The sequence below is a fragment of the Microtus pennsylvanicus genome, chromosome 7 (genome assembly GCF_037038515.1).
Source record: "Microtus pennsylvanicus isolate mMicPen1 chromosome 7, mMicPen1.hap1, whole genome shotgun sequence".
Classification (NCBI taxonomy): Eukaryota; Metazoa; Chordata; class Mammalia; order Rodentia; family Cricetidae; genus Microtus; species Microtus pennsylvanicus.
In genome coordinates this window covers 124407151-124421461 of record NC_134585.1, presented here as the reverse complement: position 1 = coordinate 124421461, position 14311 = coordinate 124407151, and the positions used below count along the sequence as shown (strand labels likewise).

Genomic DNA, 14311 nt, shown 5'->3' with positions numbered 1-14311 from the left:
TAATAAGGAAATATAGGTTAGTAGTTAATCACCAAGTATAATCAAACTTATAGTCACATGAGGTATGTTTTCAAGGTCAAACAAAGATATTTTAGGTAGACAGATCACCTTCAAACACTTCAAAAACTACAGAATATGGCATTTAATCTTTTATTAAGATCTTTTAATAACCTAGGTTCTTCTTTTTTATAACAATGAGATATGTCTGATCTTGGCAGCACCAATCTACTTCAGAGAAGATAATGGGCATCAAAAAAAGTCCACAGGAGTTTACTTTCTTTGTGGCAGACTAGGCAAGAAAAATGCCCCTGCCTTGACTGCTGACAGTATGCTGTCCTAATTAGACAAGCAGGACACAAAATATCCTGCTTTACAGAAAAGCCTGTCGAATATGCTAGGCCTGTAGGTCGAGAATGGATGCCTCAACGCTGCAGAGAACTTTGGGTGACTGTCCAGTCAGCCAACTGTTTCTGTCATTCCCAACATTGTTTTGGAAGTCGCTTGCTCACACTTTCTGCTTACTCAGTTAATATTATTTTCTTCTCGGGTCTCTGAGGGAGCTGAAGACCAGATAGTTATATTTATAGCTTTCCTGTTTACCTGATGCAGAAAGCAAGTTATGATAGAAAGTAAATTAGGTACAAGACTTTGGACTCACCAAGATAGATATGGAGTGTTTTCTCTGAATTTGTCAAATGGAAATGGACTAGACATTGTTGATATATTTATTGCCTGTATATTTTGTATAAGCTTATTGTACTTATTGTATATAGTCTTTTATTTAGTTATAGTCTTCTTTTTATTTTAGACATAAAGGGTAAATGTAGTGGTATTTCATTTATATTTTAATGAATAAAGCTTGCCTGAAATTCAGAGAGTAAAACAGCCACACTGGCCAGCCTTACACACCAGGCTGTAATAACACACACCTTTAATCCCAGTAGCCACACTAGTTGCCATAGAAACCAGGCAGTGCATGTCTTTAATCCCAGTGGTACACACTTTTAATCCCAGCCCTAGAAAGGATTATAAATGGAAGGAGACAGCTCTGAGACACAGACTCATTCTGAGATTCCTGGAGGCAAGGATGGCCTTTCAGATGGAGGTCGAGGTAAGAGTCAGTGGCCTGCTGCTTTGCTTTTTGGGTCTTCAGGTTGAACCCCAATTTCTATCCTGGGTTTTTATTGATCGTGCTTCACTTCTGAGTTCTGGGATTAAAGTTGTGTACCACCATGCCCAGTTTGGGAGGTAATTTTATTGTTATGTTCCTTTAGTGGGATATTAGCAGTAGGTTTTCCCCTAGACCACGACCTATCTAGTTTCAGATTCTTGGCCACTTTTACAGTATCAGGTATGAGTTCCATCTCACAGAGTGGGCCTTAAATCCACCCAGAAAATGGCTGGTTACTCCCATAGCATTTGTGCCCCTATTACACTGGTATATCTTGCAGGCAGGTGGTGTGGGACAATTCTGTATTCTGTCAATTATGTTTTAAATAAATGCTGATTGGCCAGTAGCCGGGCAGGAAGTAGAGGCAGGACAACCAGACAGAAAGTAGAGGTGGGGCAATGAAAACAGAATTCTGGGAAGAGGAAAGCCCATCTCCCCACAGTCCTGTCCAGAAACTGAAGAAGGAAGATGTGGCCTGCCCCGCTGAAAAAGTTACTGAGCCATGTGGCTAACATAGATAAGAATAATGGGTTAATATAAGTTATAAGAGCTAATATGAAGCCTGAGCTAATGGGTCAATCAGTTTATAACTTATGTAGACCTCTGTGATTTTCTTTGGGACATACCGGGTGTGGAAAACCCCAACAAGCAGACCCTCATGGTACAGGCAGGTCACTGTTGAAGGCACAGGGTTTATAGCTAGATAATATTGATGACAGCCGTCCTCCAGTAACATGAAGGATACATTACAGGATTATGCATGATAGCCAATAGGGTTGAAGCTTCTACTTGAGCATCAGATCAATTTCTCCACGTTTGATGTCGTAAGTATTGCCTTACACTATAGAACCCCCACCACCAAGTTGTGGAGAACAACCAATAGCTTCGACAGCAGCCTGTGGTGTCTGGAGGTTTCCATGGGCCCCTTTGGCCAACACTTATCACCTTTCTAAATGTTATACCATACCCACACTTGCAGTTATATGTATGTAGGTAAGCATGTATGCTTGATAGTCATATGAGGGAGAACATGCTGGTTTCTTTTCCTCACTTAATTTTGTACATTCTAAGTCCATCTGATCTGCTAAATTTTGTGATTTCATTTTTCTTTGTCACTGAGTAATATCACATTTTATATGCAGACCAGGTTGTAATTAACCTTCATTTGCTGATGACATCTAGGTTGGTTCCATCTCCTCGCCACAGTGGATAAAGCAGCAATAAACACGGTGGGGTAGAGGGGGGGGCGCTAATATCTTTGTAGCAGGGTGTGGCTCTCTCTAGGTAGATGCCCCAGAATGAAATAGCTGAGTCACATGGTAACTCTGTTTTTAATTTTTTGAGGCATTTCCAAACTGATTTTCACATGGCTGTATTAATTTGTACCCCACCAACATGTCTTGAAACAGAGGATTTGTTGCCGACAGCCTTCTGCCAGGGACCAGGAGGGACCTCACACTGGTTTTGCACTGCACTCCCTGATGACGAGGGTTATTGAATACCTTCCAAATAACAAATAACCATTTGCATTTCTTTTTTTGAGAACGGCCCAGTCAATTCATTTGTCATTTGTTGATTGGCAGTTTTGTTCCTTTGACATTTAATCTCTGCAATTCATTGTAAATTCTAGATATTAGCCCCTTGTTTGGGGGTTTGGTTTTGGTTTCTGGAGACAGGGTCTCTATATGTAAGCCAGGCTGGCCTTGAACGCCTCCCGAGTGCTGGGTGCAGTCACGCCCAGTTTCCAATAGTCTCTTTTGCTGTACAGAAACTTTTATTTTCATGCCGTGTCCATCTTTTCTACAGGACTGGTTCCTGTGATCCCAGCACTCTGTTCAGAAAGCTCTTGCCTACCCCGATGTCTTGCACAGTATTCCTTATGCTTTCTTCTAGAAGTTTCCATTTTTAAATTAAGGCCTTGGATCCATTTTAAAGTGATTGTTTCTCAAGATGAAAGACGTGAATCCGGTTTCATTATTTTGCATGTGGACATCCAATTTCGCCAGCACTATGTGCTGAATAGCTTTTTTCACTGAATGCTTCCATCTCATTTGTCAAAAATTAAGGGGACACAACTTTATGGGTTTGTGTCCATGATCTCTGTTCTGTTGTATTGGTCCACTCCTCCGTTTCTATGCCTGTTCCGGGCTGCTTTATCTATAGCTCCGACTGAGGCTGGCTACCGTGATATTCCAGCTGTGTTCTTGCTCTTTCGGATACTTTGCTATTTGTAGTCATCTGTGGTTCCAGATGAATTTCTGGATTGTTTTTCTAGATCTGTAAAATATGACATTAGAATTTTATAGGTATTGCATTGAATCTGTAGATTAATTTTGGTAGTACAGCCATTTTTACATTATTAACTATGCCAGTCTAACACATGGATGTCTTTGCACCATCTAGAACCTTCTTTGATTTCTTTTTCGAGGTCTTGAAGTTCTCCTTGTCCTGCTCTTCTTTGGTTAGGTGTGTTCCTACATACTTAACTTTTTGGATCTACTACAAATAGGATTATTTTCTTTCTCTGAGAGTACATTGTTGGTATATATAAAGGCCACTTTTTGGTATTGCTTTCCTATCCTATAACTGTTTTATTAGATCTAAGAGTTTTCTAGTAATTTCTACTAGGTCTTTTCATTTTTTTTTATTTTTCTTTTCAAGACAGGATTTCTCTGTGTAGCCCTGGCTATCCTAAAACTTGTTCTGTAAGGCAGGCTGGCCTTGAACTCAGAACTCCACCTGCCTCTGCCTCCCAAGTACTGGGATTAAAGGCACACCACCGCTGCCAGGCAAGTCTTTTCTGTTTCTAAGTAACATTAAATACCATGTCATGGGTATTAGAATCTAGTCTCCTGTGCTGACACCAGAAGATGCAGAGAATGCTACCTGTCCCATGTGACCTGCTCCTGGTCCCCAGTCTACTTCTTAAAACCTCACAGCTTCCCAAGTCAGCACAGACCTGTGAGGACAGTTCAGATTCAACCACAGCTACTATCCCTGCCACTTCTAACAGGGACCTGCTTAGTGTTGCCCTAGTCCAGCTCCATTATCTGCTCAAGGACAGATGTCAGGCTCCTTAGTGTCTCACGAGTCTCCTATGCTGGAGCAACGGCTCCATGGGCAAAGCTCCTGCTGTACGAGCTTGAGGACCTGAGCTGGGAGCCTCAGCCTGCGTGTAAGAACTGGGCACAGGCCTGTAGACCCAGTGCTGGTGAATCCTGGGGGGTTAACTGACCAGCCAGTCCAGCTGAAATCATGAACTTAAGACACAGTGAAAGACCCTGTTTCAAAATATAAGGTGGAGCATGGTTGGGGAAGATGCTTGCTTCAGCTTTTAGTTTCCATATACAGACGGGCAAGTGCACCTGTGGTCTAACACATACATTGCACAAACAAAGACACATACACACATACGCAAAGTTCTTCCAGAGTCTAACCCACATCCTTCCTGTTGCTGCCCTGCCCCTCCATCCTCATGTAAAATTCTGACTGTGAATCTCTAAGAAATCTTACAGAGCTTTCAGAGGAGACAAAGGCCAGACAGAAGAACTCCTCGGCCACTATACAGTAAGCCACCGGCGCTCTGCTGCCTGCCTTCCAGGGCCGGGACTGTTGCCTTACTGGGCTTTCTGTGACGTGAATCTTCTTCACAACAAAGCAGGTGAGTAGACTAACATTTCCTGTCCCTGGGGGAAGGAGTAGGGGACAGATGAGCCACCACTGAGTGTGTGCCTCTTTCGTGAGCACACATACCTGCCTCTTTGGAGTTCTGCTTGGCTCAGGCATGCCCCCAAGGTACGTGTGAAGTTCAAGATTCCCTACCCCTACTGCCTTCCTGGGCCTGGGCTCCCATGTCACAGCAATAGCAGCTGACCCAAGCCAAAGTGCCATAGTTTCCACAATTCCTGCTCCATCTTGGGGCTCCCTATCTATGCATCCCTGAGGACGGGGACAGGGTCCTCGGATCTTTAGGAGACTAGAACAAGAGGGTAAAAGCAGATGGCAGGCGAAGGAGCCTAGACCAAGAGAGGGCCCTGATCTGAAGGAATTTACCTCTCTACATGACTTCCAGGCCATCAGAAGGCCAGCCTAGTTCCCAGGGTTTCTCTTTCATTGACAAACCCCTCTCTCCATCAGTCTCTCTGGAACACCTTAGCTCCTGCTCCTGTCCCTGAGATGCCGCCCACTCTCCCTGTATACACTTGCACTTTACCTGTTCTCACCACTGTGCCTGTCAGGGAAAAGTCCCTTCAGAGATGTTTTAAGGGTTTTGTTTGTTTTTGGTTTGGTTTAGTTGGTCTCTCAAGACAGAGTTTCTCTGTAGCTTCTCTGTAGCAACTCCCTCTGTAGACCAGGATGGCCTCGAACTCACAGAGATCCGCCTGTCTGTGCCTCCCGAGTGCTGGGATTAAAGCCGTGTGCCACCACCACCTGGCCAGAGATGTCTGAGAGACACTCTAAGCCTGGGTTTAGCAGGGGGAGGGAGAACAAGAGGCAATCCCTCCCTGAGAAACCCCAAGCAACCCCCTTCATTCCAACAGGGAATCATGAGGCCCTCTCCCCAACCTTCAGCACCTTCCAGCCCATGAACTTGACTCAGGGGAGATGCCAGGACTTGGGTTGGGGGAGCAAGCTCAGCATGCAGGCTCTGAAGGAGCAGGAGGTTCAGCTCAAGCCCACGGCCGCCCACACTATGGTGAGTAGCAATACGAAAGGGTACAGCTGCTTCATTGGCTCCCGCCCTCTCAAGGATGAGGGTGTGCACTGGATGCGGGTTAAGAAGAAAGCCCGCAGGAATGAATGGCTGGCTGAGGGCAGGGCTGGGTGCAGAGGAAGGAGGAAGCGGAGAGCACTTCCTTCCCATGCAGAGCAAGCCACTTGCCCTAACTTCCTCTGGTCCTAGAAAGGTCAGGCCCCATCAGCAAGTGACCAGGACACAGTCAGGCACTGATCCCAGACACAGCTGTCCGTGTTGTCAGCTCCTCCATTAGCCCAAAACATTTAAGATCCTATTTCAGTATCTTGTCCTCCCAGACACCAATTCAGTGTCCTTTACTAAAGAAGAAGCCACCCTCTCCTGCCTGGGGTGACTCCTATACCACCCCTGGCCTCTGAGGCCAGTATGGAAGGCCATCAGAAACCCAGAAGAAATTTAGGTCAGTGGTTTTGGGAAGGACTTTCTGGACAATCTGACCCTAAGACAGGCTGAGGGGTTGGTATGAGGATAAGGGAGGCAGCTTGGGGTCAGAAGCCCTCTAGTCATGGCTGCTTCTCTCCCACCCAGGCTTCTGCCTCAGCCCCGGGAGCTGCCTGGGTCCTGGGGAAGACTGACAAGGAGGAAGAGGTACCTGGGAAAGGTGGCCTGTCATTGCAAGCTGAGACCAGAGCCTGGGTCCAGAAGACCCAGGCCCACTGGCTCTTGTTCAGGACTGCCCCAGTTTGGTTCCATGGCTTCATCACCAGGAGGTGAGTCACGGAGGAGGAACCGCCAGAAGGCACAGGGGCTGTGGGGCCCGAGTCAGCCCGGAAATCATGACTGCCAGGCCTTTCACTGAGAGGACGCTCTGGCTCAGCCTACTCTGGGCCTCAGTTTCTCTCCCTAGGCTCATTTATCCTACTGGCTCTAGGTCTCTGGTGCTGATGTTCTCAGCCCCTCTTCCCTTCATCTCTAGCAACTCTGTCCAGCCCTCTCCTTTCTTCCTACCCTTGCAGGTCCTCCATCCTCCACTCCTCAACCCCACTTCTCTTTCACCATCTCCCCAGTACAGCTTTTGACTTTGAAACTCCAGCACAGTAGATGTAGTCTGTTGCTGCTGCAGCTCCCACTGGGTAGGATCCCTGACCCCTCATCTCCACCTAGTCGTGATATACTTGCTTTGGGTGAAGTTGAGGTTAGGAAAGCCTGAGAGACAGAAATGAGATCACAAGAGTTAGGGCTGCCACTTCTCTCCAACTGTGCAGGGAAGCTGAGAGGCTGCTGCAGCCCCAGCCTCAAGGATGCTATCTGGTGCGCTTCAGCGAGAGCGCCGTGACCTTCGTCCTTTCCTACAGGTGAGGAGTGGGCCCTCGGGTCCCCGATGACCAACTGGATGTGGGGCTTTGTGCTAACCAAGGGGCTGGCTCCTGTGCTGGCCTGCTTTCTCCAAGGAGGGCTCAGGGCTCTTCCCTCAGCTTGGTGGGGGAAGAAACGGTGAGTCTGACTCAAAGTGGCCCCTCCAGGAGCCGGACCTGCTGCCGTCACTTCCTCCTTGCCCAGCTAGGGGATGGGCGTCACATGGTGCTGGGTGAAGACAGTGCCCACGCGCAGCTTCAGGACCTGCTTCAACACTACACAGCGTGTCCCCTCAGTCCCTATGGGGAGATGCTCACCCAGCCCCTTGCCCGCCAGGTGAGCCCTTACCCAAAATCCATAACTGAGGACAATGTTGTTGCCGCCACTTCTAGCATCCCAGCCGGGTCCCGGCTACTGGATCTGCCTTTCTCATCCTAGCCCATGACTGGTCACATTTGCCTACCTACTCCTCTTCCAGAAAAGCACATGACAGCAGGGTAAAGGGAAGCAACCAAGTTAAATTAAGCTAGGTTTACTGAGTCTGCGGAGCAGGGGCTGAGGAGGAGAGATGACCATGACGGGAGGGCATCTCTCTCAGAAACCTTACTACAGTAGCCACGCCTACCAGTCCAAGGATGGGGTCAAGTGCGGAGACTGTGGTGGATGCCAGGGGACACACAGTCCACCGCTTAGCTTGGCAGGAAGTGTCAGGAAGCCCCCTCCCCAAACACCTTCAAAATGTGCACGGGCTGGGGGGCTTCTGACCACTGTATGTGGAGAGCTGCTCCAACACTGAGGAAGTAAACAGCGACCCAATAATAGCCTGGCCTTCATGAAGACAAGACAGACACCATCAGCAAGACAGAGAACAATCTGACAGCAGAAAGGGCGAGCGCTTGGAAGAAAGCCAAGCGGTGATGGAGAGTCACGGGATTCGTTAGCGCTATCTCGCATAGGTACAGCAGAGAAGGTGGGGGACATCGGAGCAGAGCCCTGAACAAAGTGAAAGGGGGAGGTTTGAAGACAGCTGGAGGAAAGGCATTTGGGGCTAAAGTAACAGCCAGGGCCAATCCCTGAAGTGGGAGGTTGCTTGCTGGGCTTGAATAACGAGCCGTGAGGAAGCTGCCTTGGATGGATCAGGATGACTGATGAACTGAAAGGCGGGAAACGAGGTAAGGGGCCCTGTGGCTCTTACAAGGGTCTGAGGTTTTATTCCGGGGAGGATACACTGGAGAGTTAGAAGTAAGGGCCCTACCGGAAAAGGCAGCCAGGGGTGGAGACGGCTACAGTGTTTCAGAAAGTGAGGGAGTGGGCTAGCATAGTGGAGCAGACAGTGCAAGAGGCCCTGCTGGCTGTTCAGAAGGTGGAGCTGACAGGGTCTTTGCAGAACTAGATGAGGAAGCAGGAGGATGTTTAGATGAAGACTAGAGGAGGAGCTTGTCTGAGTCAGCTCAACACTTGTAGTTTGAGAGGTCAAGCAGGGAGCTGGGGTTGGGGTATAGCTAGAGGTCCAGAGTTCAACCCCCAGATCCACAGGATAAAGGCAGCTGGAAACCACAGGGCTGGATTTGGTTTGGAGAAATGGTCCAGAATGGAACTAGGCCCAGCACTAACCAAGCCTGAAGATCTGGGTCCTTCTAGAGCAGGAAGGCCTGCCGTGCTGCTGGAGAGACTGGACAAAGAGGCTGCAGAATGGTCAGGGGAGTGGGAGGATCCAGCGGGGGCGGGCATCCATTGTCTAAAGATGGCACTGGCTGTGTGTGAGCTTGGAGAAGCCTTGCAGATGGAAGGACTGGCGGTGAGCAGAGCAGATCTTTAGAGGGTGGTGGGGTATTGAGGCTGACTTTCCTGCCATTTGGGCAGCACAGTAGATACACTACTGATATACTGAAGGAAGGTCAGGGAAGGTCAGGATAGACACTAGGAAAAAGAATTCTCCTTTGGATCTAGAGAACCTTGAGAGGTTTGTAGGAGCCTGAGAAAGCCCTGTGGCCTTGGCCTACAGAAGCAGAGGCTGCATTAGTGCTGAGCTAAAAGCAGAGCTTCCCAGGGTAGCTACCCCGTGGGAAGGGTCGTCTCTCCTGAGGCGGTCTCTGAACATGTAGCCCACACATTAGCTTCTTGAGCCTGAAGAAATAAAGCCCAGCTGCCGTGGGGTTTATCCCCATGGCGATTATTTTGAAAGTAAAGGCTCCTAAAGCCCAGATGAGACAGACTGCTTTGGTGCTGAGTTCTGGATGGATGAAGTTCGGTTCTAGACACCCCTGTGGCCAGAGTCCACGTCCACAGTTCCCAGGCCTCCTCAGCACCATCTCCTGTCTTCCTCACACGGAGAACTGACCCTCTCCTCACTTCTCTCTCTCCCTCTCAGGCCTGATTGCTTTTCCTGCATTACCTGTCATCCCCACCCCACCCTAATCGTCAGGCCTCCTTCTTTCCCTGCAGACTGCTGAGCCGACTGGACTTTCCCTGAGGACTGAATCAGACTCCGGAAACAAAAGACAGGAGAATGCAGACAGCCAGCACAGCCTGCTCATCCACCAGGGGCAGACCCAGGCCCCAGCACAAAAAGAGAAAGTGTGGCCCTCCCAACCCAAGGAGGTACTGTATGGGACAAGTCATCCTGACTGGAAGGGGCCAGGGTCTGGAGAGGGAACACAGGTCAGAAGGAGAGGCCAGGAAGGTAGGGACCTCATGCGTAGAGGCTCGGGCTGAGATAGCCCTGAGCTTAGACCCTGTCTCCATGGTTCTCATCAGCTCCCTCCCCTGGCCCTGCCCTCTCTCCTAGACTTCACCAGCACCCAGACCCAGGCCTCCCATCCCGGCCAAGCCTCAGCTTCCATCTGAACTCTATGCAAGTCCTGCTTCACGACCCCAACGGGCTCTACCCATTAATCCCATCTACCAGGAGCCTGATGAACCCATAGCCTTCTACGCCATGGGGCGGGGCAGCCCTGGGGAAGCCCCTAGTAATATCTATGCTGAGGTAGAGGGGCCATCTGGAACAGCATCCACTGGGCACCCCGTCCTCCGGAAGTGCTGGTCCAGGCCCATCTCAGGAGGCCAGGTAAAGGGAGTACAAGGGAAGAAAAGCTCAAGGCCAGCAGAAAGAGGAAGCTCCTCCTAACCAGTGGACCAAAGCAGGACGGAGCGGTCCATGCTGCTGGAGACCTTTGTCCAGATCCAGGCTTGAGACTCCAGGCTCTGTCTGCTCTCCTCGGCATTCACAAGCTCACCTCTGTGAAGCCCTACCTGCCTCTACTTCAGAGAAAATTAAGGGAGACAGGGTTCCCTCAACCTTCCTCCTCCCAGCCAGCCTCTTGTCTGTCAGGCCTTCCTCAGACACATGTGGTACTGATCCAGCTCTCCCAAAGAAGGGCACTTAGGATCTCAGTTGTCACCAGCAGTGGACTCAGAGGAGGAGGCCTCCCCATGGAGAGTTTAGTCACATCTGAATGTGGAATCGCCTCGCTGTGACTTGGACTCACTACTCTGTACCTCAGGTCCCCCCTCAGACTTCCTCTCTGCTGGCACCAAAGACCCCTGCTCTACCTTCACCTGCTGAACTCCCTGTGACCTTGCCAGCTGCTGCCTTCCGGGTCCTGTCTCCGTCCAGACTTCCCCATGTAGTCAGCATTTTCTTTAGGCTGCCAACCAGCTCCCAAATAAAGACATGGAGACTTTTTATTAATTATGAATGTGCAACCTTAGCTTAGGCTTGTCCCACCAGTTCTTTTAACCTAATTTAACCTGTTTCTCTTCATCTATGTTTTGCCTTGGGCCATTTTACCTTTCTTTCATTCTGTATGTCCTATTTTCCTGCTTTCTTCATGTCTGTCTGTCTGGCCCCTGGCATCTTTTTCTCTCTTCCTCAATCCTAAATTCCTCCTCCTTACTGTCCCTGCCTGAAGCCCTACCCACACCCCACCTACACCCCACCTACACCCCACCTTCACCCCACCTACACCCCGCCTACACCCCACCTACACCCCACCTATACCCCCACCTACACCCTACCTACACCCCACCTACACCCCACCTACACCCCCACCTACGCCCCCACCTACACCCCACCTACACCCCCACCTACACCCCACCTATACCCCACCTACACCCCACCTACACCCCACCTATACCCCCACCTACACCCTACCTACACCCCACCTACATCCCACCTACACCCCCACCTACACCCCACCTACACCCCCACCTACACCCCACCTACACCCCTCACTCACAATTGTCATCAGCTTTTTATTAGACACTCAGGTACTGTAGGCAGGCAAGGTGAAACAGCAACCCATCTTTACATAATTAAACAAACGCAACACATCTTTGCATAGGTAAACAAATATTCTGCAACATCCCCATGGTTCCAAAGCCACTCAGATGTCATTTGGGCCAATACCACTCTCACCCTTCTCACACACACACACACACACACACACACACACACACACACACACACCACACACACACACACACACCACACACACACACACACACACACACCACACACACACACACACACACACACACACGTCCTCCTGTGTTCCACATCCTGAATGATTACCTCCCAGCACCTAGCTATCCAGTCAGAAATGTGGGGTCCCTAAACATCTCCACCCTTTATACTTCAGACTCTGTAGGTCAGTAATATGTGCCCTCTCCCCCTATTCTAGTCCCTGCCGTTTTCTCATCAAGACTTTTCTAAGAATTACGCTTTCTGTTGGTGTTATTTTTAAGACAGGGTCTCACTGTGTAGCGCGGGCTGGCTTAACACTTACAGATATCTGCTCATTTCAGCCCCCCCCCCAAAGATTACTAGGGTGTTGGGTGTACCTCAAGCGTTCCTGTTACTATGAAACTGATAGACCTTGAACTTCTGACCCTGCTGTGTCTACCTCCTGCATAGTGGGATCACAAGTGTACACTCCCAAGCAGTTCCTCCAATGCTAAGGACCAAGCTTGGGGCTTGTGCATGCTAGGCAAGCTCTTTACCACCTGAGCTATATCCCGTTTCTTTAAGAGCATCCCAACTGCTTACCTGCACACCAGTCTTGTCACTTCTGACCCGTTCTTTCCCAAGGAAGTCAGAACGGGCTTTCTGAAGCAGTAGCCTGACCCTGGTCTTCCATGCCGGTGAGGGTCCCAGGTGGTCAGCCCCATTCCAGACCCTCATGCCGCATTCCTCCAAGCTCACCAAGAACTACTTGTGTGGGAACCATGGTCTGTATTCTGTCAATTATACTTTAAATAAATGCTGATTGGCCAGTAGCCAGGCAGGAAGTATAGGCGGGACAACCAGACAGGAAGTAGAGGCAGGTCAAGGAGAACAGGAGAATTCTGGGAAGAGGATGCAGTTGTGGGCCCAGACACAGAGGAAGCAAGATGTGACTGCCTCGCTGAAAAAGGTACCAAGCCATGTGGCTAACATATACTAGAATAATGGTCTAATATAAGTTATAAGAGTTAATAAGAAGCCTGAGCTAATGGGCCAATCAGTTTATAGTTAATGTAGACCTCTGTGTGATTTCTTTGGGACTTAATGACTGCGGGAACCAGGCAGGACAGAAACCCCAACAACACTAAGCCTCTTCCAGTTCACAGTCTGCCCTGCCTTTAGCGACTGCTACAGGCTTATCTGCCTGCTGCCTGGCAACCCTTAACCCCACCTCAAGACCACTTGCCCTTCTCCCTGGACAGCCTGCCCAGCCTGACCCCCTGACACACTTGGTAGGCCACTGGCCACCTGGGACAACCATTCTTCCTTTTTTTTTCTTCTATCTTCCCCCTTCCACATACCAGGGGCAGCCCTGGGGGATACTCAACTATCCCCAATGGAGAAGCCCAGTGTTTGGTGCAAAGCAGGTGCTTAGGAAGAAGAGGGGATGGAGGAGAGAGGAGACAGAAGGAATGAATGGATATGGGTGGGAGTCTAAATCCCCTCTCTGGAGGCCAAAGAGTTAAGACCAGATATCTTCTCCTAGAGACAGAATATCGGCCAGAGACAGAAGGTATGACCCAGGGCTGTCCTTCTGTCTGCAGAGCTACATTCTGAGAACTCTGTGGCAAAGCAAAGGCCTCTCCTTCCTCATCAGCCCTCCTGCCCTGGAGGCATACCCTTTGTAGACAGGAGCTTCAGGACAGAACAGGCACGGCTCCCCTCAGGCCTCATCATTAGGTGGTATGTCTGACCTGAGAGAGTGTCCGGAACCATCATACACACCTGGTCCTTCTTCGGAAAGGCAGGTGGTAACACTACACGTGAGCTGAGCTCCTTCATCTGCGGCACGGATGGCGAGGAGGTGTCATCCCGCATGCCAACTCCAATCCATTGGTCTCGGCTGCCTAGCGTGCGGCCCTGGAAAGGTCACATCCAAACCCAGCAGAGAAGAGCGCCAAGACTGATGAGTGATGTCTGCCGCGGGGCGGGAGGGAAGACGAGCCGCATTTCATTTGCCCTTATTGATTAAGTTCAATTCCCTCATTATGCAAATAATGAAATGAAGCCAGAGAGAGAAGGTCTGGGCCAAGGTCAAGGATTAAAACCCCTGCTCAGGGTTCTCTGTCCTCACCCTGATTCCTCTCTTCTCTGGAAGGGACCATCCAACTCCAAAGCAGGCTGGAGATCAGAGGAACAAATGTGGGGTCTCTATCATAGTGACACACAGCTCTCCTGAGAGTCGCCAGGAACCCTGTTCAAAGAAGTGTCTAGGGAAGTTGTCCTGCCTCCTATGACCCTGTTTTTTCCTCCTGAAGAAACTGGACTTTAGGAAGCCTTGGCCCTTTGAGCCTTCATTTCTGGGCCCCAATCCAATGCTGCTGTTGTCTAAGCGATGGTTTGGTGAGAACAGATGCTAGAATTTGTGTGTTGGTTCTTGTCTGGCTAATAAATCATTACCAACAATCTCCCTCCACAGGAATCGAAGTCCTTCCAGCTCCTCCTCCACCCTTTCCTCTCTCCCACTGTGGTCCATAGGGGTTAGGGGTTCAAAGACACTCAGGCAAAGTTATAGGTCTTTTGACCAGAAGTTGAGAAACACTGGGGCAAGGACACAGCCTTCCTTTGCCAAGTGCTTCTCCTC

The 14311-nt window shown here is 49.7% G+C and overlaps 1 protein-coding gene across 1 annotated transcript; it reads left to right on the top strand.

The window, feature by feature from the left end:
- The first annotated feature begins 4647 nt into the window (after window positions 1–4647).
- Window positions 4648–13816, top strand: Sh2d2a (SH2 domain containing 2A). Its single transcript, XM_075978650.1, has 7 exons — window positions 4648–4832; window positions 5713–5867; window positions 6456–6637; window positions 7133–7222; window positions 7391–7559; window positions 9669–9824; window positions 10012–13816. The coding sequence occupies exons 2-7, from the start codon at window positions 5757–5759 to the stop codon at window positions 10348–10350; spliced, it is 1047 nt and encodes a 348-aa protein (XP_075834765.1). The 5' UTR covers window positions 4648–4832; window positions 5713–5756; the 3' UTR covers window positions 10351–13816.
- The last annotated feature ends 495 nt before the right edge of the window (window positions 13817–14311 follow it).

Excerpts from the sequence above, each read along its gene's own strand:
- Sh2d2a (XM_075978650.1), top strand. The coding sequence starts at position 5,757 with ATGAACTTGACTCAGGGGAGATGCCAGGACTTGGGTTGGGGGAGCAAG. Across the intron at positions 5,868-6,455 it reads CCACGGCCGCCCACACTATG|GCTTCTGCCTCAGCCCCGGG; the intron begins GTGAGTAGCAAT and ends TCTCCCACCCAG. Across the intron at positions 7,223-7,390 it reads ACCTTCGTCCTTTCCTACAG|GAGCCGGACCTGCTGCCGTC; the intron begins GTGAGGAGTGGG and ends TGGCCCCTCCAG.